The 25,041-nt window shown below is 47.2% G+C and overlaps 1 protein-coding gene across 2 annotated transcripts in view; it reads right to left on the reverse strand.

Annotated features, from left to right (window-relative positions):
* Positions 1 to 12,069: 12,069 nt before the first annotated feature.
* The window catches only part of LMO1 (LIM domain only 1), a 59,118-nt gene continuing 46,146 nt past the window's right edge, over positions 12,070 to 25,041 (reverse strand). For both annotated transcript variants that reach the window (XM_048306556.1, XM_048306555.1), the window contains 2 exons: positions 16,563 to 16,688; positions 12,070 to 12,519 (listed from right to left, as the gene is read on the reverse strand). In XM_048306556.1, the coding sequence (XP_048162513.1) occupies positions 12,414 to 12,519; positions 16,563 to 16,688 (232 nt within the window). In that variant the 3' untranslated portion in view covers positions 12,070 to 12,413. The remainder of the gene's footprint in view (positions 12,520 to 16,562; positions 16,689 to 25,041) is intronic.

The following is a 25,041-nucleotide window of genomic DNA, read 5'->3' on the forward strand; positions in this document are numbered from 1 at the left end:
CGGGCAAGGAGCATTAACTACCACTAAATGATCTACTTTCAGGTCCCATAAAGTCGTCTAAACTTGCATCAACCTGTTTATAACTTTGAAAAAAAAAAATCACAAAACTATGGAACACGTGCTGTAAACACCTCAAAGTTCGCAAGAGTTAAAAAAAATAAAACAAACAGCAACTCGACAAATTAATGGCTCGAAAGGCCCCTTTACCTTACAACATGACATTTCCTTACAGCTGCCCCCAAAGCACAGACACTGGAGGCTGGACAAATGCTGTGGGCAGATGCACAGCCCTGGGTGCTCCTCTTGCAGCTGTGCCTTTGGCTGCTCCTGCTGACCCTGGTTTTTGGTTTGTTGGGGTTTTTTTTTTTCTGTCTTGGATGGGGAAAGCCAAAAAAACCTTACAGAAATATCTTCCAAAGTAAAAAGGGACTGTAGGATACCTGGCTTTAACAGAGAGCCTGACTGCTGAGAGCAGATGCTGTCAGCAGCTCCCAGCAGCAGGGCCATAAAAATCACGAGCAGCTTCCAAAAGTATTTCTCTTTGTGCACGTATGTACTCTTCTGTGAGAGAGAAGCTGAAGTGAAATTTCATTAAGGTAGCTGGATCTAATCCTTCCCATCCCTATTCTTCTCGGAGACAGCCCAGGCAGGCAGGGCTGGGCAGCAGGGTTTCTGCTACCTCCACACCCCAAACCCATCAGGAATGGAATATAGGAGGATTTTATTTATATATGATGGAAGAAGGAAAAAAAAAAAAAGAAAAAAACAGGTAAAACTTTAGAGGAAATGGTCCAGAAATGCTGAAATATAAATGAATGACTGAAGTAATCTACCCTTACTTTATGTAGTGGCATAGATATAAAAAAACTCTGGGCTTTATTATTGTTAGTATTATTTTTATTGAGAATCCTTTTTCTTCCCAAGAAAATTGTTTATGTAGAATGTCCCAAGAAGCTTAAATTTTTGTTTATATATCCATATATATGATTGGTGGTAATTTGAAGTCCTCCAAACAATCACTTGTAAATTACAGCCTTTCTAAGCAGCAATATATATCCACAAATCAGTCCCAGGACACTGAAGCTATATACGAAAAGGTCTATTTATGTTACTCCAGGCAGAGAAAAAAAATTTGCTCGGTTTCATATAAAAGAAAATTTCTTATTAACATGTACAGTTAGTTGGATAATAAAAAAAAAGAAGATCTGGGCTGACTAGAAAGTCGATCTAGTGAACTCCTGAGCAGTGTGATTTACCAGGGCAGCAGCCCCACTGCAGGTACAGATTTACCTGCTGCACAGCCCCAGGGCTGTCTCCTGTGCCCCACACACACTGGGAATGCTCCTGTGGCACCCCGGAGGAGCAGCCCTGCTGCTGGAGGTGGTCTACAACACAGCAGTCACCAGGAGTGACTTTGCAAGAAATCCCTGCCAAACTCAGGGCAGAGCTGACAGTGTGAGAGGAGGCAGGCTTGGAGCAGCATGCTGAGGGACAGCACCCCAAACCCAAATTCCACCTCTCACAGCTGCAGCAGACAGGCAGCCCTGGAGCCTTCTCTTGTATCAGACCATCTCCAGCCATGGGAAAGGGGTACTGGTTTGAGCTATTGCTAATGGGGATAAAACTGAGCTTATTTTATTTTCCTGGGGTAGTCAGCCCTCACCATGCATCCAAGCAGGTGCTGCCCGTCCCACCTTGCTGCTGAAAAAGCCCCTGCCAAGTTACCCCCTTGGGACCCTCATTTGGGACAGGGGGGGCATTGATGGGCAGGGTTAACTTTGGCAGGATCAGCCCTGCCAGTGATCTGTATGCGAAGAAAGACAACAGCAGCAGCTCAAAGCATGATGTGTTTGTACCTGCAGCTCTCTCACAGCCTTTATCTCCTGCTGTAAATGCAATTTTTTGGGGGGGTGAGGGAGGAAAGTTTCCAGAGTACTGCTTGATCCTGTTCCCAGCAATAAGGAAGTTGAGTTTCCAGGACCCTGAGCCTCACCACATGTAACAGCAAGTCCAGATCATACATGCACTTTCTAAAATATGCTTTTCCTCAAAGCAAGACTTTGGCAGAAGCTGCTCACAAAGCCAGCAAATGACATCAACCAAAGGTTCCATTCATCAAGTGGCTTCTTAAGTGGAGGAGTACTTTACAGAGGCCAAAGTGTCTATTTGCTGCACCTTTTCCTTCCCTAAATTATACTCTTGGCTTCCTCAGCAGAGCACCACTGGAAATGTGAAAGAAAACTAACAGTTGTATTGGGTCAAACATAAGAAAATAAAAATTACTAGGAAAATGCACTTTCTCAAACACTCACATGAGTTTAAACATAAGCAGCCCTGCTTAGAGGGCTTTTGTCTTCATCTTCCATCAGTGAGCAAGCTTTGCCTACAGAGCTTTTTGTGTTAGGTGAATATTAATCCTGTCCACATAAGTCTTTGCTTTTGCCATATTTTCAGGGAATTAGGACGTTTCTAGGACCTTTGTCCTGGCTGTGCAGAGGGAGAGTGCTGGGGTGCTCTGGCAGGGTACCAGAGTGGCAATTGGTGTGAGCCACTGCAGCTGGCCAGCACAGCCTGAGCACAGACAGGACACACCCACACATCCCAAACTAAAAGGGGAAAAAAAGCAAACGCCATTAATTCTGAGTACCAACAGTTTTGGGAAGAGCACAGCCCCTCTGCAGATATTCAAAAACAGGAATTGTGCTTGTCGAGGGATTTATGCACTGTGAGTTATTTGCTCTACTAATAAGCTGCTTTCCCCCCACGTGCTTGCTCTCGCCTCTCCTCCTACATCAGGCTTCAATCAGGATTCACCAGAATCACCCCAAATTTCCCGTGGCACTGGGACGAGAAGGCATCATCCACACAGAGGGGCTGAGGGGAAAATCTGTTGGATCTTAGTGGGAGAGAGGCCCCTCTGCCACAGCCAGGGCTTGGCATCAGGGGGCTGTCACACCACGGGGATGCTGTCCTGGAGCGGTGCCGGAGCCACCTGGTGCCGCAGTCTGTCTGCAGCAGTGGAATTGCAGGAAACCAGAGAGAGCATATGCTGGGAGACACGGGCACGAGGGGATGGGGGAGCGGGGCACCGGCGCTCAGAGCAGGTGGTGACGCACGGAAATAACCACAAAGCCGACTGTACAGCCGGCTCACTTCTCGGGGATGCGAACTGTCCCCACTGCAAGCGCACTCCCTGCCGCACCCCCACAGCCAGGATGGGGCTACAGAGCACCCCCTGCAAGGGACACTGCCCCAGGAGCCCTGTCACACCCTGGCGAGGCAGCACAGAGACAGGTCACGCACTCTGTGTGCTGTTCTCCCAGTGACAATCCGCACAAGCCTTGGGCTTGAGTCTGCAACCCCTCTCCCACGCTGCTGGCCAAAAATCAGAGCAGAGCAGACATGTTCTGATCTTGGGGAAATTGCACCCCAAAAAAAGGCCTCTCCCTGCTGTAGCATGGGGACATCCAATGCCATCAGGGTTGAAAGGCTTCAATAATTCAAAGGTTTTTGATCTTGGAATAATCCCTTAGCGCAGTGCCACATAGAGCAGACTTTGATTAAAGGATATCTTGCTAATTGATGTTTAAAAGAAGAAAGGATTTTTGGGGTTGTTTTTTTGGTTTGGTTTTTTTTTTTTTTGGTTTGGTTTGGTTTTTTTTTTTTTTTAGTTTTTGCCTTTTTAAGAGGGGTTTAGTGCTTGTGCTATCCTCAAGCTGCCAGAGCAGTGTGACACTGCTGGGCATCACGGCAGCCTGGCAAGAGCCAAGCTCCTGGCCATTAATTGCCGGATGGCTCGATGTCCTCCAGCTCCTTCCCCCCTTCCAGCTCCAGACATTGATGAATTTTAAGCTAAAAGACCGGCCGAATTTATTATCTTCCATTAGTCTAATACAATACAATTTATTTTTAAACAGCTTCGCTCATGCAAAAGCATCCGAAAATGATTCACAGCAGATGACAGGCTCTACATGCAAATCCAGGCAGTTTATACCCTCCTGCATGAGTTGTCCCACTGGCTGGGCCACAACCAGGAGGATTTAATTATCCACAGAATGGCATCATTGTGCTTTGTCCCACAGAATGTGCCATCAAAACAAGGTAAATACGAGAAACAACACATATAGGCAGAGCCAGGGGAGACACAAAAGTGGGTTAAAACGCCAAACAAAGGTTGAGCAAATCACACTGCAAAAAAAGGCGCTTGAGAACTTGGGAGGAGAGGGAGAAGCAGGAGTTGCAAGGCTATTTTGGGGAAACCAGTGGCACAGAACGCAGGAGCAACTATGGAAGAGCAGGGAGCTGACCCAAGACTCAGAGGATGAGAGAAATACAGTGGCTTGACAGGCAGCACATTTATTTGCATCGGTTCAGGATCTAGCTTGGTGCCATTTCTACAAACAAATAACCAGCCCTTCCCAAAAAACACTTACAGAAGTTTTTTTGTCCAAGCTACTCCCCTAAGTTGTGGTCAGGACAGATTTACTTAAGTGACAAAGGCGAAAAACTCTGACCACAACAGCCTGACTCAGTCTCTCTCCCATAGCCCAGCAGGAGGGGGTCAATTTTGTGGGAGCTTTGTGACCAAACAGGGGCATAATTCCCTCCCACAGCAAAGACCTGTCCTTCAGCCAAGGGGATTTGACTTAAGCAGTGTTTTGACATTCCTTTCCTCACATACTCTTGCAGCTCTTAGCAAGAAGTCAGAACAGCAAAGCACAGCACCAGCACATACCATGCATCCATCTCTTCCCTCCTCCCAAGGCCCACTCCACCCCTCAGGATGTGCAGACACCTCCTGCACTTTCTCCAACCCAAACAAAAGGCCAGAAAAAGCCCACTGCCCTACCTGTTCCAAGCAGATACTCCCAACATCTCACCCCAAGCCAGCTCCCCCACCACCTGCAGAAGGTGTAGTCCTGATCATCTCACTGCAAACCACCTGCAGCTGTTCCAGCACAACCCCCTGGGACAATTAAAGAGACAGAGTAGGGGCACAGCAGCAGCAGTGTGTCAGAAACCTGCAGGATGTGCCTCAGAGTTTGGCATTCCTGGCTGAACTTGGAGGAGCAGGGCCTGCAGGAAGCACGGGAGGAGCAGCATCACTGCCCGTGTGTAATGCAACCATGGAGGAGACAGAAATCATTGTTTGTGCACAATGTGTAACGATTCTAGTAACAACACAGCCCCCAGGGAGCCTGTATGGCCCTGCAGGTCACAGTAAAGTGATATACATGGTAAAGTTACACAGCCAAAACAACGCCCTGCCCACGGCAGGTGCCCTTCCCTGAGCCAGCACATCCGTGCCACCAGCCCCACTCTGCAGCCCAGCATTAAACTGGGACCATGCTCAGCCCTGGCTGCAGGTCTGGGGACATCACCCGGCACATGCTCACAGATTCTATGTGTTTTCCCTGGAAAACAACTCTCTGGGGATGATTTTGAGTCAGATGCCCCAAAACAGATTAATCCCACATGATTAATTGCATCCCACATGATTAATAGCATAAAAGCTGTCTCGAATGCCTTGATTCTCTTTTTTTCTCCCATAAAGAAACAGACACTTATGCCATGTGAGAAATAAATTTTTCCTTCTGATTTTCTCTTTGTCTGTAGAACATTTATAAAGTGGAAAAGCCAGCGGCAAAGCATGTCAGAATTGTCTTTTAAGGGGTTAACATTTGTAAGATGAATGCTGCAAGAACTCTTTTTTTTTTTCTTTTTAATTAAAAAATATATTTCTGGAGCAAAAACACAAGCAATAAAGAGTGTTTGCCTGTTGGGAGACTTGTTTTGTAATGCAGTATGAATAACCAGCTGACAATCCTTTTTTTTTGTTTTCTGTTCGTATGGCCAATGGCCACGAGCCAGCCAACTTTATTGTCCTTGAAATGTCATGATTTTGAGTATGCACAGAATTCTTAACTGCCCAATTTACTGCATAACATCCCTTTTTATTATATGGCAACAATGTGATCCTGGGCTCAAAGACTTACTAGTTAAGAAGATTATGTGTTTTCCTTTTTCTGTTTTGTTAAAGTGCCAAGTCTTGCATTTTTGGCATCTTCTAAAGAATAAAATGTCTTCTGAAATATTCTTTCCAAGCACAGAAGTTACCTCAGAGGAGCTCGGCATGGCAGGGCTTTTCAGTACTTTCTCGCTCGCTCAGAAGTTCAGACGCATTTCTTTTCCTCAAAAGCTTCCAATTTTTGTCTCTTTGTGTGTATTGACAGCAAAAAAAATTGTCCTTCATAAGTTTGTGTTTCTTTACTTTACTGATAATTTATTTCTCTCTCTTTTTATTTTTTTTCCCTGCTTCCCAAGTGTTGAACATTCGTGCTAGTGAGCGGGAGTGGGCAGGCAGACAGGCAGGACGAGGGGGGACCGCCTGCCTGCACCCTTGGCTGCATCCCTGCATCCACAGCATCCTTGTCCTGCAAAGTGTTGGGCACCCCATCACCCATGCTGGGAGTGCACACCCCAAACTGGCAGAGTTTTAGCCAAATTCAGCTCTGGCACAGATGTGAAACCCTCCATTGGTGGGAGATGGACGTGTTAAGAGTGTGACAACGCTGGCTCCCCCAGGTCTGGCACCCAGGGAGCAGGAATATGTTGCAGCTGGAGAGTGCAGGGGTCCATCACTGCTGCCCTGGGTGAGTTTCAGTGTGGCAAGAAGCAGTGTGACTTTGCATCCCCTCTCCTCTAGCTGCCTGTGCTTCTCCAGGAATGGAGCCTTTTAAATATGTTTTCATCAGCTGACATTTAAGTATGAATAAACAACTATTATGCATGCACTAAATATTCATGTTTTACAACATTGCCGTTACACTGAGGGATTATTTATGAGGCTGCTGCTCCCCACTGGTGAGGGGACTGGCTCAGGGCAGCCAGGAGCAGCCCCTGGGCTGTCACTGTGGCCACGACAGAGCCACAATGTTGATGTTTGTCCCTTGCCAAAGGATGGCATTTCCTAGAGCTTCCTCTGGGGTGCAAAGGCAAGGCATGCTGCTCTGGAGGATGTTGTGTCCTGAACTTTTGCATTCCAGTTGAGACTTTGGGGCACCTTTCCTCCTCCTCCTCCTCCTCTGGCAGAGGTCACTGCCTCAGCCCCCAGGGCTGCTGTGACTGCACCATGTGTGCTGCCAAGGCAAGATGCTTCACTGCATCTCTGGGCTCTGTTCAGCAAGAATTTAAGAAATAGTAATTAAAAAAAATTAATGATGAGAAAGACACACTCTTCTCAGAAAAGCAACCTGCAAACAGAATCCCTCCTTCTGAACTCAAGTGCTGAACATTAAAGGGGTTACTTAGGTTAAATAATAGACTTACTGAAAAGCCATTCCTAGAGAGAGGGGCCCTTTCTATAGGTGCCACTGGAGGATGGGACAGGGACACCTTGGGCAGGGTTTTGGACATCCATTGCCCTTGAGCCACCAACTGGAGGCCACGGCTTGAGGAATCATCACTGTGATGGGACCCGAAGCCAAGGGGAGAAGAGCGACCCAGCAGCTTCCAGAGTGGATGTCACCCAGGGTTTGTCCTTGGAGGGTGGCAACCCATTTCAGAGCAGCATTGATGGCCACTCTTATCACTAACAGGCTACATGTAACTCCACTGGGATAGACATGGATGGCAAAGTGCGTGCGGATGCCTTTTGAGGGTGGAAAAACCCCAGGTGAGCTGCAGAGGGAGAGGCAGACCAGAGGAAATTGATGCTTTTCCACTGCTGGGATGCACACAGGCCTGCAGGGTAAGCCCCAGAGTGAAACAGGTTTTGAACAACAATATTTTCATTAAATAAAATCACAATTTTCTACAATTTCTGCAGGGATGTCAAGACCTTTAAGCAAATACCTGAGTCTATTCAATAATAAGAAAGCTATTCTCAAGGTAATTTTCTAAGTAAAATCACCCATAAAAGCTCAGGTTGCATTAGCAACATTTCTTTCCAGCAGTGTTATTATCAAGGACTAAAACAGGCAGCTGGCCCCTCTGCTCCCCTTCAGGCAGACAGCAGGCAGCACCTTCTTCCTCTCCTCAAATAATTTAAGTTAGTAGTGAAACATTCCTTCCAGGAAGCTCCTGCGCCTTCAGGTTCATGTGGCTGGTCAGCAGTGGAGCCTGGATGTGCATTTATATTTACACCTCCGCTGTTTACTTCACTTATTAGGGGCTTCATAGTGCTTTTGTGGCAAAACTGATCTCTGTTTTGGGCACTTGCCCTCCAATCACTCAAAATAATCTACCAATATTTGGTACTTTCATCTGCAGCTGGTCCCCTGCTTCATTCCACCTCTCTGTCTCTGGCCGTTTCTCTGGGTTTGGTCCTTCCAGCTCTGCTTTCTCTCAGACCTTCCCTAAAAACCTTCAGCACCACAAAACTGCCCTGCCAGATGTCTCAGCCTGGACAGAGTTGCCCCTGGCATCCTTCAGCATTTTGCTATTAAACCCAGAGGGGTCATTCCCTTCCTGTAAGCAGCAGAAGGCAGCAGCTGCTGGAGCAGGTGGGAAGCCAGGGCCCCATAAACAAGGACAGGGCTCAGCAATGGAACACAGAGTGAGCTAATGAAGAATTAAGTCACAAGCTACCGCTGGAAAGCCATTTCCTCCTCCAACAACTCCACATTTCCTGACCTAGCAGGGACAGCCCCAGGTCCTGGATCATTGATGTCACCCACAGCCACCATGGAGCATCCCCAGCTCCATCCCACCACCCTTCAAGTACAGCAGCTGGCACGGCTCCATGGGGCTGCTGGATCATTTGGGAAGGGGCTTTTGAGTGATTGCTTGGAGGACGTTGCTCACGGCTCCCTCACCCCAGCAATTTGGAAGTGAGGTGCAGGGCCCCTGCTGTGCTGGTGGACAGACAGACCTGGGCAAGTCCCTGGTGTGTGGCAGGGGCTGGCGTGGGAGCACTCTCTGAAAGCCTGGGGAGCCTGTTGGTGCTGCAGACGTCTGCCCCTGTGCCCATAGGTCTGCTGATTTCCACACTAAAGACATTTACTGTACGTGTTTGCCGCTAGGGAAAGCTGCTGTCTACGACTCAGCTCTATTACTGGAAGAGCAGCAGCGGCATTTGTGCTACTCTCAGTATTGCATTTCCAGGACCTGCTCTGTGGCTTTCGAAATCCTCCTCCCAACTCCCCACATCCCCCCATGCCAATTAGGGAAGATGCCTGGTGGGGGTGATGGCCCCCTCCCCTGTGCGGCAGTGCCGTGCCGAGGGACTGGCGCCGAGCGGCGCGAACCATCCCTTCTTGGCCTTGGGAAGCGCGGTTCATAAGCCAATGACAGAGGGATGGAACGCAAATATAGCATTTCTTGTAAAGTAAATTAAGCTAACAACGAGGTAACAAACCGCTGTTAATATTAGATTAACTTGTTTGGCAAGATATGAAATGGGGTGAGCCGGATTGCCGGTGGCGCAGTGCTCAATAGCGCTAATGCTGCTCAGGGAAGTATAACATCCCTCTGACAGACAGGGGCATGCTCCAAAAATAAAATAAATTAAGTCTGCAGGAAGAGCCAGAATCTGTGCAGCAATTACACCAGCATTAAAGATGAATGAAGACGAAGCCTAAGATTTTGATTGCCTTTAAACACTGGCTTGTTTTTTAATCTCAAAATCAGACTGCGCTGTGATCAGCCATTAGCCCCAACCACAAAAAGTAAGAGAGACGGAAGATCCTAGATTTTAACATTTGTAGTATGAACTTAAAATTCCTCTTTGATCTAAGATAAGGAGGCAAATGGCAGATAATGCAGAAGTTAAAGCCAGTTGAGTGCAGTTGGCAGCTGGGGCTGACACAGGGAACAATGGGGGCTTGGGCAGAGGGGTCACCGGCAGCCGTGTCCTCAATGCGGGGACTGAGGCACAGGCTTAAATGTCATACTATATGCCAGTGGTCACTAAACTGATTAGGCAGTGGTTATCTTTAGCAGTAAAAAGGCTATCTGCTAATACTAAATGATTAGTGGCTAAAATGCCATTTACTCTGCTCTGATTCCTTGAATGAATATTTATGCCAAGTGATGACTGTAACACCATCAAAAGGTTTCCATGCTCTGCTCCACAGAGTGGAAGCGATTATTCAACAGCAGGTCTGCACTCCAGCACTTGTTTCTATTAAGCAAATTTGCAGCATTCAGACAAGAATTCATGATTACATTGTCCTCCTGGGATTTTTATTTTAAAGGTATCCCACCTCCAATGCTCTTGGGGCCACGGGCTGTGGCAGGTAGGCCTTGTCTGCTGTGTAGACACAGAAAAGAGGAATACGGATGTTGCACAATTTCTCCCTTGTATTTTTATTAATAATACATGACAATTGGACATTTGCCACACCCCATTCAGCACTGAGAAGTTGTGTCCTGCCCCAGGCCTTCCTCCCACCTGATTCATGGGCCATGGTGTAACACAGGTACCTTTCTCTGAAGGACTCGATTTTTAAACTGGTACCAAAGCCTTGCTTAAGAATCTGAACTGAAACTGAACAGCCCCACCAGCTTGTTTGGTGAGTGGTTTTGGTTTGATTTTACCACTCCCTTCCTCACCGTGGGACAGCAGCCATTGTGTGCTGGATTGCAGTAAATCCCATGGGCGGGCAGACAGGCAGGCATCGACTCAGAGCACAGGCAGGGGCAGTGGCTGTCTGGCAGCCCATTTCAAAGCAAGGAATCAAAACATTTGGGCAACAAGCTGCTCCTTCCGTAGCCCCAGGGTGGCTGCCTCCGATAGCCCCTACAAAAAGGGCATCAACTTCACAGTTTCTCAAAAGACAATCTCCCCCAACCCCACGAAGCACTAAAACAGAATGGCAGTTTGAACACCCTATATCCATAGGCAGCTATAAGTGGCTCTTTAACTGCTATTCCATGTTTATGGGAATAAAAAGGGATGAGGCCACGCATTTTATACTGGGTCTCCCAACCCAAAACATCTGTTTGCGAAGGAAAATCACTCAATCAATCCACATGTCTGAGGTAGCTCCAGATGACAGGCAATATTTTGAAGCAGGATAAATGTCTGGTGGTGTTTTGCTTCTGCTTAGCTGTTATTCAGCACAGGCGTACATAAAAGCATTTCATGCAACAGGCAGAGCAGCACCAAGCTGCACTGCATCTGGCATTTGCAATTCAGAGAGCACACACAAGCGACCCAGGACCAGCAACCAATTAAGTTACATCAGAAAAAAAGTAGTCGGCGTCTATTTATTAAAGGAAAGAGGGGTAAATCTAAGAAAAAGCACGAAGACAAAATAAATAGAATTGCAGCCATCCTTTACAGCTACTGGTGCACTATATTAAAGTGACACTCACTATACAAAGAAATGTGTTTGATACAGTCCAGTGGGTTGCACATGAATTGCATAACCTTGAAAATCATTGCACAAAGCATCGCAGCAGGAACACAGTTCAGAATTTTTTCTCCGGGAGATGCCTCAAATCTGATCACTTTTATTGTGTGAGAGGTCAAAGCACCTGGCACAGAGTAAGCAAAAAGGGCTGGGAGCAGGGATCTGCTGCATCAGCGCCCGGTCACGTCCCAGCCCTGACATCAGCTCTCGCAGCAGCTCTGACCTGGACAAGTGATGCCCCACGAGAAAATCCCACTGCCTAGCAAAGCCTTGAAATTAATATTCTGATCAATGCCCAGGCACCCACTGGCAGGGCTGAAGGGAGCCTGCTCCTCGCAGCCCAGACTGGAGACACCGTTTGAGCCAGCCAGCAGGAATTCCGTGGAACTGCTCTGTCTGCATCCACAAGGAGCCTCTCAGCCAGCAGCTCAGCACGGCACAGCAGCCTCGGTGGGACCCCGCCAGCGGTGCCGATGGCTCCCAGCCATCACCTGCCCCCAGCTCATTCCCTCCCATTCTATGGGGAAGCAGGTGGTTGGATGGAAGTGTCCACAACCCTGCAGCAGCATTTTACCCGGTTATTATGAGAGAACCTGCCTCTGCTGTGATCCATGCAGTTTCCAGGGATTTATGTACACGTTTCCAAGTCTGCTCAGCATAAAGCACAGGAAATACAGGCTTTTGCCAGACGGGGAAGAAACCACAGCAAAGATGACCAGGAAACATTCATAATTTTTAATTCACACCAGTAATAAAATTGCATTACATTTTTCATAAAATAAATGTTCCAGTTTATATACAGAAAACAGACTGTACAGAGCCCTCCCCCAGACCCCAAAAACTCACAAACATACAAGCAATGCAGTGCTCAGCTAAGCAGGCACAACTGTACATCTAAAATTGTAACTGCTTTGTGTTGGGGGGGAAAAGTACTACAATGTATATAGTCCTCTCTGGACCAAGAATTAAAAAAATATTGCAGGCAAGCTGACAGACGCCCTCGCTGCTCGTGCGGCCAAGCGCCCATCCCACAGTGCTCCAGCAAAGCAGGGGCTGTTATTGAACCTGGGACTCGAAGCTCCCATTCAGCTGCCCTTCCTCATAGTCCATCTGACACAAGATCATGTTGTTCTTCAGGAAAAACTTGTCTCCCACGCAGAATCTGGAAGATGAAAAAGGATTAGTGGGCGTGAGTATGAACGGAGGTGACTTCGGGGGGAATTTGAGGCGGTTTGGGTCTGAAGGCAGCTCTGGTGAGCAGAGTGTGATTTCTAGCTCTGCCAGTGCTGAAACCCCTTGCTGTCCTGGGGTTTTGCTGTCCCTTTCCCTGGCACATCCATGCTTGGCTCCAGGCCACAGGGAGCAGCTCAGGGGGCAGGTCCCACTCTCTGCATGGCAGCTGCAGGAGGAGGTTGGGAGCAGTTAAGGGATTTGTCCCTGCAGACAAGAGGTATTGGCTCTCCAGCCAGGAAATCAAGCGGGCAATATTACACAGAGCCTATTTGAAGTTTTTGCTGGTATCCACATTTCCACAGTTCCCTCGGGTGAAGCAGTATTTACACTAATTTCCAGGCAAGGACTGGCTATTAAGTCCTCCCTCACCCCCTTGTGTACAGTGCTGAACAATAAATAGAAATTTCTCGGTGGCTGGACTCCTAACCTTTATCTTCATTGAGCGAAGGGCACTGCTCTCTATATACCATGTAAATTGTTCTGTTTGTCTTGAAGTTGACAGAGAAGCTTGTGATATTTAACAATTTTATTTGACTATTAAGGTCAAAAAAGTTCCACATATAAGATTGGAGAGGTGCGACTTGGCAGCCAATAGCTCTGCCCGCCCTGCCTGCTTGCTCGGGAATCAGAAGCTAATCTTTACTTCTAAGATAACAAATAATGTTCTCTGCACCCAATTCAGGGGCTGGTTTTTGTCCATCACACTGGCAGGGCAGTGACAGACCAGAGCACAGGCTGCGCCAAGAGCTGAGTCTGAAATCAGCCTCAGGTCCCTAAAGCAGAGAGACACCCTGGGTCAGGCACTGTGCCTCCAGGCAGCTCTGCAGAGAGGAAGGGTTAGGTACCAGCCTCTGGCAAGGCTAAATATCCACTGGGCTTTGAAGGAAGATAATTGGAGATGACCCAATCCTCAGGAGACTTAGCAGACCTCAAATGCCCATTTCCCCTGCTCCCAGGGAGAGCTTTGGCACTGCCTACTCCTTGTCTAAAGTGCTTTCATCATTTGTAACTCAGGCAGCTTCAGGCAGAGCATCCCCATAAAACTGAGTATTTTCTGCCAAAAGAACAGGACTGATAATTTTAGAGCTCCTTCATAGGGCCAACACGGGCACAAGTTTTCTCCAACTGGACACCTGCAAATAAGCTGATTAATTTGCCAAGTTGGTGCAGAGAGAACTGGGCATTGGTTCACACTACATAGGATTTCACTGAAGACCTTCCATCTTCTTCCCTCTGTGGCACATGCTCAAGTAGTTCTGAAATTCAACCTTTTCTGTATATTAAATAGATAAAAATTACTCCTAATTTAAATCAACAGCTTCTATGGTAAAAAACAGTACAGCACACACACTCTTCCTTATGACCACCTTCCCCAGCAGCTGGTTTTCTCACAATGAATAAAAGACACATCTGCTTGCTTTTCACTACTTATCCCCACCTTAAGAGCCATATAAATCTCCAGGAAGAGAAATGCAAAAATTACTCTTGCCACCAGCATTGTCAACAGCTGTCTCTTGCTAAACCTGGTTTTGGGTCTAGAGGAGCCAAAGGAGGAGCTGGAGAATTTGGGGGTTTAAAGCATGGTAGGCTGAGTAGTAATGCAGAAGTTGCTGCAAACCTGATGTTTTAGGGAATACAGTAATGAAAACACTGCACACTTGGTAAAAATATTAGAGATTTTGCTGTGATAGATTCAGCACTCTCTACAGAGTCCAGCTATAGAACGGCAAGTAAACTGGAAGAGATCTAAGGAAAGGTCTTCATCATCAAATCTCTTCAGAGCTGAAGAACAAGAAAGGGTTTCAGGTGAGGTTTCCAATTCAGAACTAGGACTGGCATCCACCTCTGCAATTTTGACTTTAGGTTTACTTAATCTCACTGTTCTCAGTGTCATCTCTTACAGGATCACTTCCATTCTGCCCTTTCAAGCCAAAATCGCTACAGAGTAAGTCATGAAAATTTGTAGCCCTCTGGCCTCAGCCAAAAGTAAGAATCTACACATAGCCCATCTTTCAGAACAACTCAGCCCCTCACAAACTGAACAAATCCCTTGTGCATCACAGCACAACTCTGCCAGAACGGGGGATTACCTGCGCTCTCCTGCCAGGCAGTGACAGCCCTGGAGGTTGTCTGAAGGGCAGAGTGGGACCACACTGGCAGCTGGAGAGGAAAGGGAGGGAGGGAGATGCTCTGGAGTCTTTGAAATAAAGGGTGAAATTTAAAAGAAATTCCTGAAAAAGAAAAGTAGGCAGCACTGGGTTTTTCCGTGAGAGAAGAAGGGTGAAGTAGGGGGTTGGTGACAGATACTCATCCTGCAGACCTCCAAGGCCAGTCTAGCACTCCTGCCTGTGCAGCCCAGAGCTGGGACTTGCCTCTGCCTGAGGGGACATTTGAGATGCTCCAGCCCTAGTTCTGGGGTGGAGTTTGGGAGCACCCCTCTCCTGCCCAGGAATCATCAGGAGGCTGGAAAGAGATGCTCCTGAGGGCCGAGCCTGGCAGCACCCACAACACGCTCGAGTCCGGAGACAAATCCCAGAACCGACTGCTGATTGTAGCAGTGTGGAAGGAGCATCTAGGGGAACGAGGGGATCAGCTCTGTGTTCAAGCGTCACCAAACAAGACCGGGCAACTGAAAGCTCCCGCGTGGCTTCCGCAGGGAGCCCAAGGCCAGGAGCCACTAGATGTCACTGCCGCCCGGCACTGCCACCGCGCCCGTGCAGGCGACAGCATCCATGGAGCTCTGTGCCTCCAACAAGCACTGCCCCCGCCTTCAGTGAGTGAGGGGAGCCACCGCAGCCGCCTCCTCCGTGCTCTGGCACCAACCTGCTGACACCAAATTCATCTCTAGGGCTGAGCCACTGGTCAGAGGGTGCGAGAGCAGAATCGGACAGGATCTCCCAAGTTCAGGGGCAAGGCGGCAGGGGTTTGCATTCACACTCATGTATGGCTGCTTCATGAGAGATCCCACTGTGACTCTTTTCTGGAGTGAGCAGTGCATGTGTAAGTCAGGCTTTTAGCTTGACTTTTACAGAATTGGGTTCTCCATCTTCCCACAAGTTTTGTCATCTCTCTCACACTTTCCCACGGGATGAGGCACGGCATCCTAGTTTCATCTTTGAGAAACACAACCACAGACCCAGAACAGGAACCCCAGCACAGCCCTTGGACCCTAGGCAGTCAGTACAGCCTGACTAAGCAAGCAGTAAGGACAGCAAGCAGTTTCAGGTCTATCTTAGACAAGGATGGACAGATGGATGCATCAGAAGGTGACACGGTCTGGTTCTGTGGGCTTCCATTCTGCCTACGATGACCAACAAACACGGGAAGATTTTTCATGGCCCTCCCAGATTCAACTGGCTACAGGTAGTCAAAGTGAAAACACTGCGCATGATGCTTTATTATACTCTCTGATAGGCATCTTCCACTGGGTAAAACCCTGCAGAAACACGTAAGCCCCACTCAAAATGATACCACCAAGATGCCCTGTTAGTTACACAACAACTGAAGGGATTTGTTCCTAGTGCTGGAAAGGGCTCAGCCAGAGTATCTTTCTCCTTCCTGCCCCTTCTCTTTATCCTTCTTCTTTTCCATCCCCAGTTTTGAGCGTGTCAGAAACATGATTTAAGTGAGATAACATCAGTTTGCCAGAGGAGGTCCATTCACCATCGTCTGCCTTCTGCAAAGAGGGTAGATCCTGAAAGGACGCTGGAGCAGTTTGTTTTATTCAGCAGCAGCTGTACAGTCTGTGTCTGTGTCCTCCCCCTTGCCCCTCCAACTCCCACCAGCTCCAAGGGGATTTGCAGTAAAAGGGCTACAGGTACTTACATGCATCCCCCAGGTCAGCCTGGTAAACCAGCCTGAGCCCTGCCAAGTAGGCTGCGAGCCCCAGACGGGCAGTGTGCATCAAACATTTCCCCTATTTCACGGGCAAAGGTATAAATCAGTTTGTGTGTACAATAACTGTGTCCTCACCGCTGGTTGCAGAGCTGACAGGCAAAGCAGTCCAAATGGTAAACATTATCTCTGGCCCTCATCACCATCTCAAAGGCAGGGATCAGTTTACTGCAGGCAGCACAATTCCCGGTGGTACCAAAGAGCCTGCCAAAGAAGCACAATCATTAGAAGCCATTTTAATTAAATGGTGGAAGGACTAATTAAGTGTAATTAGCAGTATCAAATACTGTATTGCACCAATAAATAGAAGTTGCAGTCTCCATTTCACTGACCAACCAGCGTGAGGGAACTTGGGATAAAACTGCCTGGTGAGCAGGCTCCGATCATCGAGATGAAACTTCATTTGGTTTGTGAGCCTAGGGCTAATTTGCTGTCTAATGGAGAAAAGCATTAAACACTTAGAGCACTATTTTGGGGCTCACAAAATTTCAGTCAAAAACTATCTGCCTCTCTGCAGCAGTGGGGTAGGTGCTGGGAGCTGCCCGTCCTGCTCCACATGGGCATGCTGCACTTAGCCGCAGCCTGACGGAGGGATAGGCTGGCAGCAGGACACAGAAGTCCTGCAAACTTTGCCAATCCTGGCAGGCAGCGCTGTAACAGAGCTCAGGAAGAGCCTCACTTATCTGCTGTTTAAAAAGAAAAAGCACGACTTCTCTTGCAACGAGTGCACAGCGTTTCGCAAGGCACCTCAGAGAGCAAGCCCTCCTCCCTGGCTGTGCCCCCCTCCTCCTGCCTCCCCAGCCCTCCCGGGAGCCAGCTAAGCCCTTCCACGGCAGCCTGAACAGCATGCTCAGCCGTTCCACTTCAGCTCCCCGCTCCTCCAGGACAGCCCTTCAGCACTGGAAGCTTTGCCATTTCCATCTTGGCTTTCACTATCTGTCTCCCCAGATGTCTGCTGCTGTTACAGCTCCCGTCGGGGGACTCAAGCAAGACTGCGGCATCCTTCCTGCGGCCCCCTCGCCCGAGGTGTCCCTGCAGACCCCGTGTGTGCCAGGGGCACGGTGCCACTGCGGCATCGGAGCCGCGCCAACCGGCCGGGGGCACTGATCCACGGGCTGACAGAACCAAGGTTCACCCCAGCCTCTGGTCAATAGGCATGTGGTTAGTTACTTGGCCTAGAAGATGATAGAAATTGTATTTTGGGGGCGATGAGCCTCAAGACGTACGATCCCTGCTGGCCATTAGCTCTGCGCACGCAACGCGCCGCTGCCCGCAGACAGATCTGGGCTCACGGTTTGCTTCAAGCCATCGGTTCTGGCTGATTCCACAACACGCAGATGAGAAGCATCAGGAAAATCTATAACCAATTTCTAAACCTGCAATTTCCAAGCTAATCAATACTAATTATTACTGGCCAGTAATTGTGAATTAAAACACCCAGCAGTGTTACAGAAACCTCCACACAACTCTCCCACCCTCCTCCACTGCCATGCTCCTGAAGTCAGCTCGCTCTCCAGCTGTGAGAAAGCCCACCCTTATTTTTCTTTAGAAGTGGTATCAGTGGTCTTTCATTAGGCCTGGCCGGAAAACCCCAGGCCTTCCTGTGAAGAAACAGCACTGTGTTTTCCCTGAGAGCAAAACAATGCAAGCCAAAACAGAAACACTTGTGCAGGATGGAAAACTCGCAAAGGGAGTACTGAAACGTCTTCCCCTACAATTCTGTCACCTGAAAGCTGAAAGGCAGAGTAAAATCCCAGCTGTATCACTTGCACCAGCAAAAGTCAGCCCCTTTCTCCCTGCAAGCTCTTGCTCCTGCCCCCACAGGCAGGCCAGGCAGGGGAGGCAGCTGGGCACGGGCCTCAGCTGCCTAACACCAGCAGACTGGACTGGAAAAATGCGGCACTGAGAAGCGTCCAGGTCTCCACCCTGGAACGCCTTGGCTCTCATTCAGCACCCACTCACAAATCAAGCCATTACTCCAGACATCCCTCCCTTCCTCAGCGTAGCAGCCCCTTTCCACCTGGGCACAGCAAAGCCTGACAGCTTTTGCCAGGATTTTCCCATTTCCCATAAAACCAGGCATCCGTTTTTAGAGTACCCAAGTCACAGCAAACTCAAAAAAATGAGTCAAATGCATTAGGCAGGGAAACTGGGAAGTTAATCCTAGATTTGCTCTGTGCCCAGCACTACTACATGCACAAGTATAAAATATCCATTATTCATTAGCATCACAGTTGTGTGGAGCTCAATCTAGATTAAACAAAATAAAGGGGCCCCAGACAGCACCATTTGCATTGTTAAGCAGGTGCTTTTCTTCAGCCTTCAAATAGGAGACTTTTCTAAATGGAAATGATGGGGAAATTTGGACAGATGTTCACTTAACTATTTAAACAGTTAGCTTAAGAAACATGAAAAATGTATTTGGCATCGTATTCACCTGTCTCCTTTCAGGGGTTTTGGGGGTAAACCAATTGTTAAACAGCTTTGACTGTTTGCATGAGATCTGAAGCTTATGTTCTGTCCAGCTGAAATCGTGTTGCCTTCTAATGTCTACATAACGTAGCTTCCAGCGAGTCGGTGTGCTAATCTTTTTCTCTTCTATCAAGTTTCACAGCCCTCCACACCCTCCCTTTCCCAACAGATGAACATTTCACACTTATTCTAGCACCTCCTAATTTTAATCTGCTTTTCGGGGAGTGATTTAGAGCCCCATATATTCACCATCCTTCTAAAAATACGCTGTAACTTGTACCTCAGTGAACACGACTTTTTTTCAATCTGTTGGAAGAAGACGCAAAATGAATGGAGTCTTTTCCCTCTTCTTGTTTGCTTGTGGAAAACCTGCCACCTCTGACATCTCCTGATCCAGAAGCTACTTGAGCTGAAACTTTCTGAAGTGGGGAGCTTAATGTTATTGGAAGGAGGGAGAGAAGAGAAGGAGCAGGAGGAAAAGCCTTCTGCCCCAAGCCCCATCTGTGGTTAAATTTAAAATAACCCCACATGAACAAACTGATCTGCATTCTGTCCCCCAGACACCTTCGTAACAGATGCAACACTCTCTCACGCATTCACACACACGAAGTTGAAGCGCATCAGAAAAATCTATCAGAAGATGTTTAGCCTCTACTTACCAGCTCCGAGCCATTGGCATAAAAGAAGCTGGAAATACAGAAAGTTTTCAGTTTGGGGTTGTTTTGCTTCTTCTGAAAAACCCTATTTATTCACTTCCCTTTGAAGTTAAAAGGCAACAATTCTTAAGTACAGATTTATTCCCCTTTATGTAACAGGAAGACCCAGCCAGCTTGTAAATAAGCATAGACTATGCAGATTTAAAATTTAGCACAATTAAACTTTTAGCCTGTGGTAGTAATTATGTTTAATGGCTCTTAGCCTGAACTTAACCATGTCTATTGTTGTCAGCCAGTCTAAAAGCAGGAGTTTGTCCAAGGACAATTTTCTGTAGTTTATGGGCACACTAGAAACCCCGCTATGCCCTGTTCTCATTGGCCATTGATGTCAGTGTGTATAGTAAAAATTAAAGCTAATTGGCACACAGGAGCAGCCCTGAATGCAAATGAATTAATGGGAAAAGAAGGGAGTGCTCCTGGAAGCAGTAGGCAACTGTCAAAGGATGGGTTTTATGTAGTCCTGTCTGGGCTAAAGAGCAGTCTTCTGCATGGTGATCCGGACCTCAACAGCTCCATGAGTACAACTCAAGTTAATTCAAACTACGGCAATGTCACAGCACCCTGCAGGGGTTTTTTTTTTGTTGGGGGGGGGGTGGGGAAAGAATGGTAAAGGGTTCTTACTGGAGGGAAAACAGTAAGAAACTTCTCATATGAACATGTTAAGTTTAGCACCTTTTAACAGATTTTTCATTCAAACAAGATGTTTGGGGGGCTAAACTGAGAACCTGATTGCCTATTTCTGTCACCACTAGGAACAACAATCTGGTTTAGTCATTGCCTACAAGGAGAGAGTCTCCATTTCTTTTCGCCCCCTCTAGCCTGGTGTCTGACTAGATAGCAGCTTGCAATCAAAAAAGAAGGAGAAAATCTTCCCTCTGCAGAAAGAGTAAAAATTTTGGAGCTGTTGACTCCACAGGAGACAAAAAAGAGGAAGAAGGACAGGCACATATAAATAATGAGTGGTACAGAAAGGAAAGGTTGGCAGTGTCAGTCAGATTTTTTAAACACAAAACAAGTTCAAAATTCAAACAGCTGAGTCGAGACTGATAATCCCTCCCCAAAAAAGGGGGCTTTGTCAACACTGAAAGATAAGAATTATGAAATGAAAGAGGACTGAACACTAACCTACAGATAAATATCTACATTTGTAGAGATTGTGTACAACTATACATTTTTCTACATGTTTATATATCCAGATTATCTTGATGTGCAAGTTTTAGAAGAGCTATGGAACTCCATACTCATATCTTCTCCAGGTGACAGAGGTTTTCCCATACACCTTCTCTGCTGCTGTTTATTTCTTAGTTTCATCAGGACCTGCTGTAGAACAAGACGTGCTTTATGTACCTGAAACCCATCATCATGAAAAGAAACGGCTTCGTCCCCACCTTTTGAAACAAACCAAAAACTGGTTTTTCAGTGAGGGTGGCTCTTAAATACTGCAATCAGTATTTTTCCCACCTGTGGATATCAGAAATATGCTGAGCTACAAGTGTGATTTGACTGGAAAATTGAATATACCAATAAATGCAGGGAAAGCCTGAACATCACTAAAAAGATAAAAAGAATAAGCTTAAAAGCAACTTCAGACAACTTTCCTGTGATCAGCCTTTGTGTAATATTAGAGAAAGCCTCAGTGACAGGAGATTCAGCACCGTAAATACATATTAACTGGTGCACCCTCCTATCCAGAACGCTGTTGTCAGGGCTGCAGTGGGAAGTCATGTCAGCTGAAGGAAAAGAAATGCATTTTGATACTAATGAAGTTGGTCAAGCTGTCCTCTCATGAAGCCTTCAAGTTCAATCCCAAAGAATTTACATCTCGCATGCCAAAGGGTTTGGCATTCAAGGACAGCATGGCAGGGGGAGTTGAACCAGTACGGAACAGCCCCTGGCCAAGTGACCACACTGGTTCAGAGATTACTGGGCGTGAACTTCAAGGTTGCTCAAGGGAGTCTGTTTTCACTTGAAGGACACATCTGAATGTTCACTTATTTTTACTCCTTTGGCCTCTCCCTCCATCTTTCCAGCAGATATTTACAGAGGGGTTGGGACTATTAGCAGGTAGGAGAAGTCCAAGTCCTCCTCCCCTGCCCCAGCCGTTCCCATGGTATAACTGTAGCTGCTGACCTTAAGCCCATCCTTGCTCTGGCACTGCTGAACACAAGTGCAACAACATCCTCTTAGGAGAGTTTAAACAGAGCAGTCAGAAAACGGCAAAGCTGAAAGTGCTGGAGGCATGCTAGTGTACCAGAGCCAGGCAGAACTACTCCCCATTAGCTTTCCTCCTCAGTGAGAAGTTGTGGAGATGGAAAAAAAAGGGCAAAAAGCAAACAAACAAACAAACAGTACGGGCACAGGCTGTGAGAAACCCAGCTACTGTGGAGGAAAAAAAAAAAAAAAATCTGTACTTTAACACCACAAAGCACAGCAATATTGCCAAGACACATTGTATTTTGAGCCTAATTAATCCTCCTTAATCTGTACAGACACCAAGTGTAGAAGTGAGGGTGTCCTATGTAGCATGCAAGACACTCCCTATTGCGAGGCAAAAGCAGCACTTCGGTCTAGTGACATTTTTAGGCTCTGAGCAGACACCATTTGTTCAGACACACTGCATTTATACCTCTCCTTCCCACGCTGAACATGTCCCTTGAAAATCCGGCAGGGCATGCTCCTGGTGCGTGCATGCACACTGTGCTTCTCCAGAGGAAAAAAAATGTCCCAAATTCTCTCCTTCCTGCTTCAAAGGTGCTGCAGCTTCTGCAGGTTGAAGCCACACTTGGAGTATTGGTGATGTCTTGGGGAGATTAACTGAAGTTCTGTCTCTTGGGGCACACACATCTTGGTTCCCAAAGGCTTGTTCTCACACATCCAGCCGTGGTTTAGTGGTTTGGCTCAGGGCTGTTGTCACTGACTCGAGGAAGGCCACCAGGAGGAGGGAATTTGTCCACATTCTCCTGTGCCAATAGAGCAGGGCACCCGTGTTTGTGCTCTTATCCCACAAGAAAATTAAACCCTGCACATTTGCCAGATGCAGAACACTTCACCTAAAGGGCTCCTAAAGTGATTCACTGACAGAATGAATGCCCCGGGGTGTTTGGAGTAGAGCAAAAACCCCAGGACTCAGCATTTGAGTCATTTAAGCAGGAGCTGCTGAGGGTGGCATTCAAGCCTCCATGATACAATCAGTGCTGAAGGGTGACAGGGAATGGCAGTCCTGCCAGGAGGTCCCCGTCCCTCAGACAGGATGCAGAGGGCTGCTCTGCTCCCTGAAGGCACCAACACCAGGTGCAGAGTGATGCCGTGCCGAGTTTGCAGCCCTGATGTGGGAAGGTGGGTGAAAAGAACTGCCATGAAACCCACTGAGAACAGCATCAGGGTTTCCCAGAAAGCCCTTCTCTTTTACTGATTCATCATCATTTTTTAATGCAGGTTTTGAGCTTTCTTTGGAGTCTAATTAAGGCCCCAATCAGTTTACGTGATGAAATACTTTACCAACGCCAGCATATCAAACACGCAGAAGCAACAGTTCTGCTCCTCTCAAAGCAAGCCCGACTTGCCTTTGCTCGTGTGAGGGCACCATGCTGAGTAAAAAGGAAAAATCACGTTCTTCATCAGCACTTCACAGTGAAATTTAAGTTGTCAGTTCCTCATGGGAAATCCTGATGCAACACCCGGCCCGTCCCTGTGAAGCGGAGCTTGGTGAATGTTTAATTATGCCTCGGAACAAACACACATCGCTGCGTGGGGGCTGCGAGGAGCCATCTGAGCCTGCATGCTAAGCTGCTCTGTCCCAGAAGCAGTTCCTTCAATAGCATTTGCTTATCAAAAATAATTAGAGGTAGGAATGCTGGAACTGTGATTATGGAACAAATGGTAAATCTATTTGCTGAGACGAAATGTATTGAAAGATACATCGAGACACAGCTGGAGACTGAGGTGATACCACAAGGATAACAACTCGAGATCCAATTTCATCTTTCATGATTAAAAAATGAGCAAGAAAGTGTTTTATGAAATGTGAAGGTTAACAAATGTTCCTTCACAAGCAATGACGACAGTTTATCTTTTGAAACAAATGATCAGGCTACGGTCGGCTCGCAGCTCCTGGAACACGTTGGAAAGATTGCTGCTGAAAACCCACCGAGGATCAGCACACACAGCTGGCAGCCCACCGTGCTCCCAGTGCCTGGGACAAAGCCAGCTCCAAAGGAACGCTGCCACAGCGGGGACGGAGCTGGCCGTGCTCCCGTCCCGACCCTCTGCCACAGGTCCATCCCTCGCCCCAATCCCTGCAGTGGCCGTGGCTCATCCACACCTGCCCTCAGGAGGGGTGGCACAGGAGGGTCCCAGAGCTGCAAATTGCCAACAGACTATTCCAGGAGCCCTCTGGCTGAATTCCTCTGACTGTTCTCCAGTCCTTTGGGGTGCAACTACATTGTGAAGTATGAAAACTTGTTTTTAGGAACGAGTTCTGCTGAAATTTGACTAGTAGACCAAATACCGTGAGTTGTTCAACAAGGAAAAAAAACGTGGATAGAAACTCTAAAACTACTAATGTGAAGGAATTATATAATGACAGGAATGGTTAATTTGCCAAGAAGAGAAATTCAAATTACCAGGAGGGAACAAACAGTAGAGAAGATCGTGATGGCAACTTTAGCTCCTTCTATTAATAGAACTAATAGTTAAATAGAGGGAGAAAGAAATATTATATGTAGAAGCCAACACAAGATGTTTTAAACTAAAAAAATTGCTATATACTTCTATAAATATGGGACTGTGTACCAATGCCCTTATTCCAATCCTGGGAGCCTGAAAGGGTTTCTTAGCTTCAGGAGAACAGATCCCAGGAATTCAGCAGAACCCCCCAAAAAAACCCAGTATAAACTAAATTTACTTATTAGTAAGAATAAAAGCCATAATATCTGTAAAGCTGCCGAAACAGCTGAAAGCTAATTAACAACACTGTTACAGAATTCATTATTATTCCTTTCTAGCCGAGTCTAGGTCAAATTTCCTAGGATATGACAATTATACTGTTCTTCCCAACAAAAACACTCAAAGCTCTAACACCCTAAATTCAGATGGGGGGAAATATTTAATGTAAAGGCCACATAAGCCTTCACAGCTTAGCCATGCTGCACAAATAGCAACAGACTTCCCCCTTGTTGGGCCAGGAACTATTCCAACCTGAAAAACGGAGACAGAGGTGTTACAAGACCCCTTTCAGGCACAGAAGTTTGTTCCAGAGACCACATTTAACTGGTGCTGTGACAGAAGCTCCATGGCCATGGTCAAACACAAGTCCCAACTGTTGCCTTCCATAGTTCGTATCATGAACTGCCCTCTCTTCTCAAAGCTGG

Source organism: Corvus hawaiiensis, chromosome 6 (assembly GCF_020740725.1).
Source record: "Corvus hawaiiensis isolate bCorHaw1 chromosome 6, bCorHaw1.pri.cur, whole genome shotgun sequence".
NCBI lineage: Eukaryota > Metazoa > Chordata > Aves > Passeriformes > Corvidae > Corvus > Corvus hawaiiensis.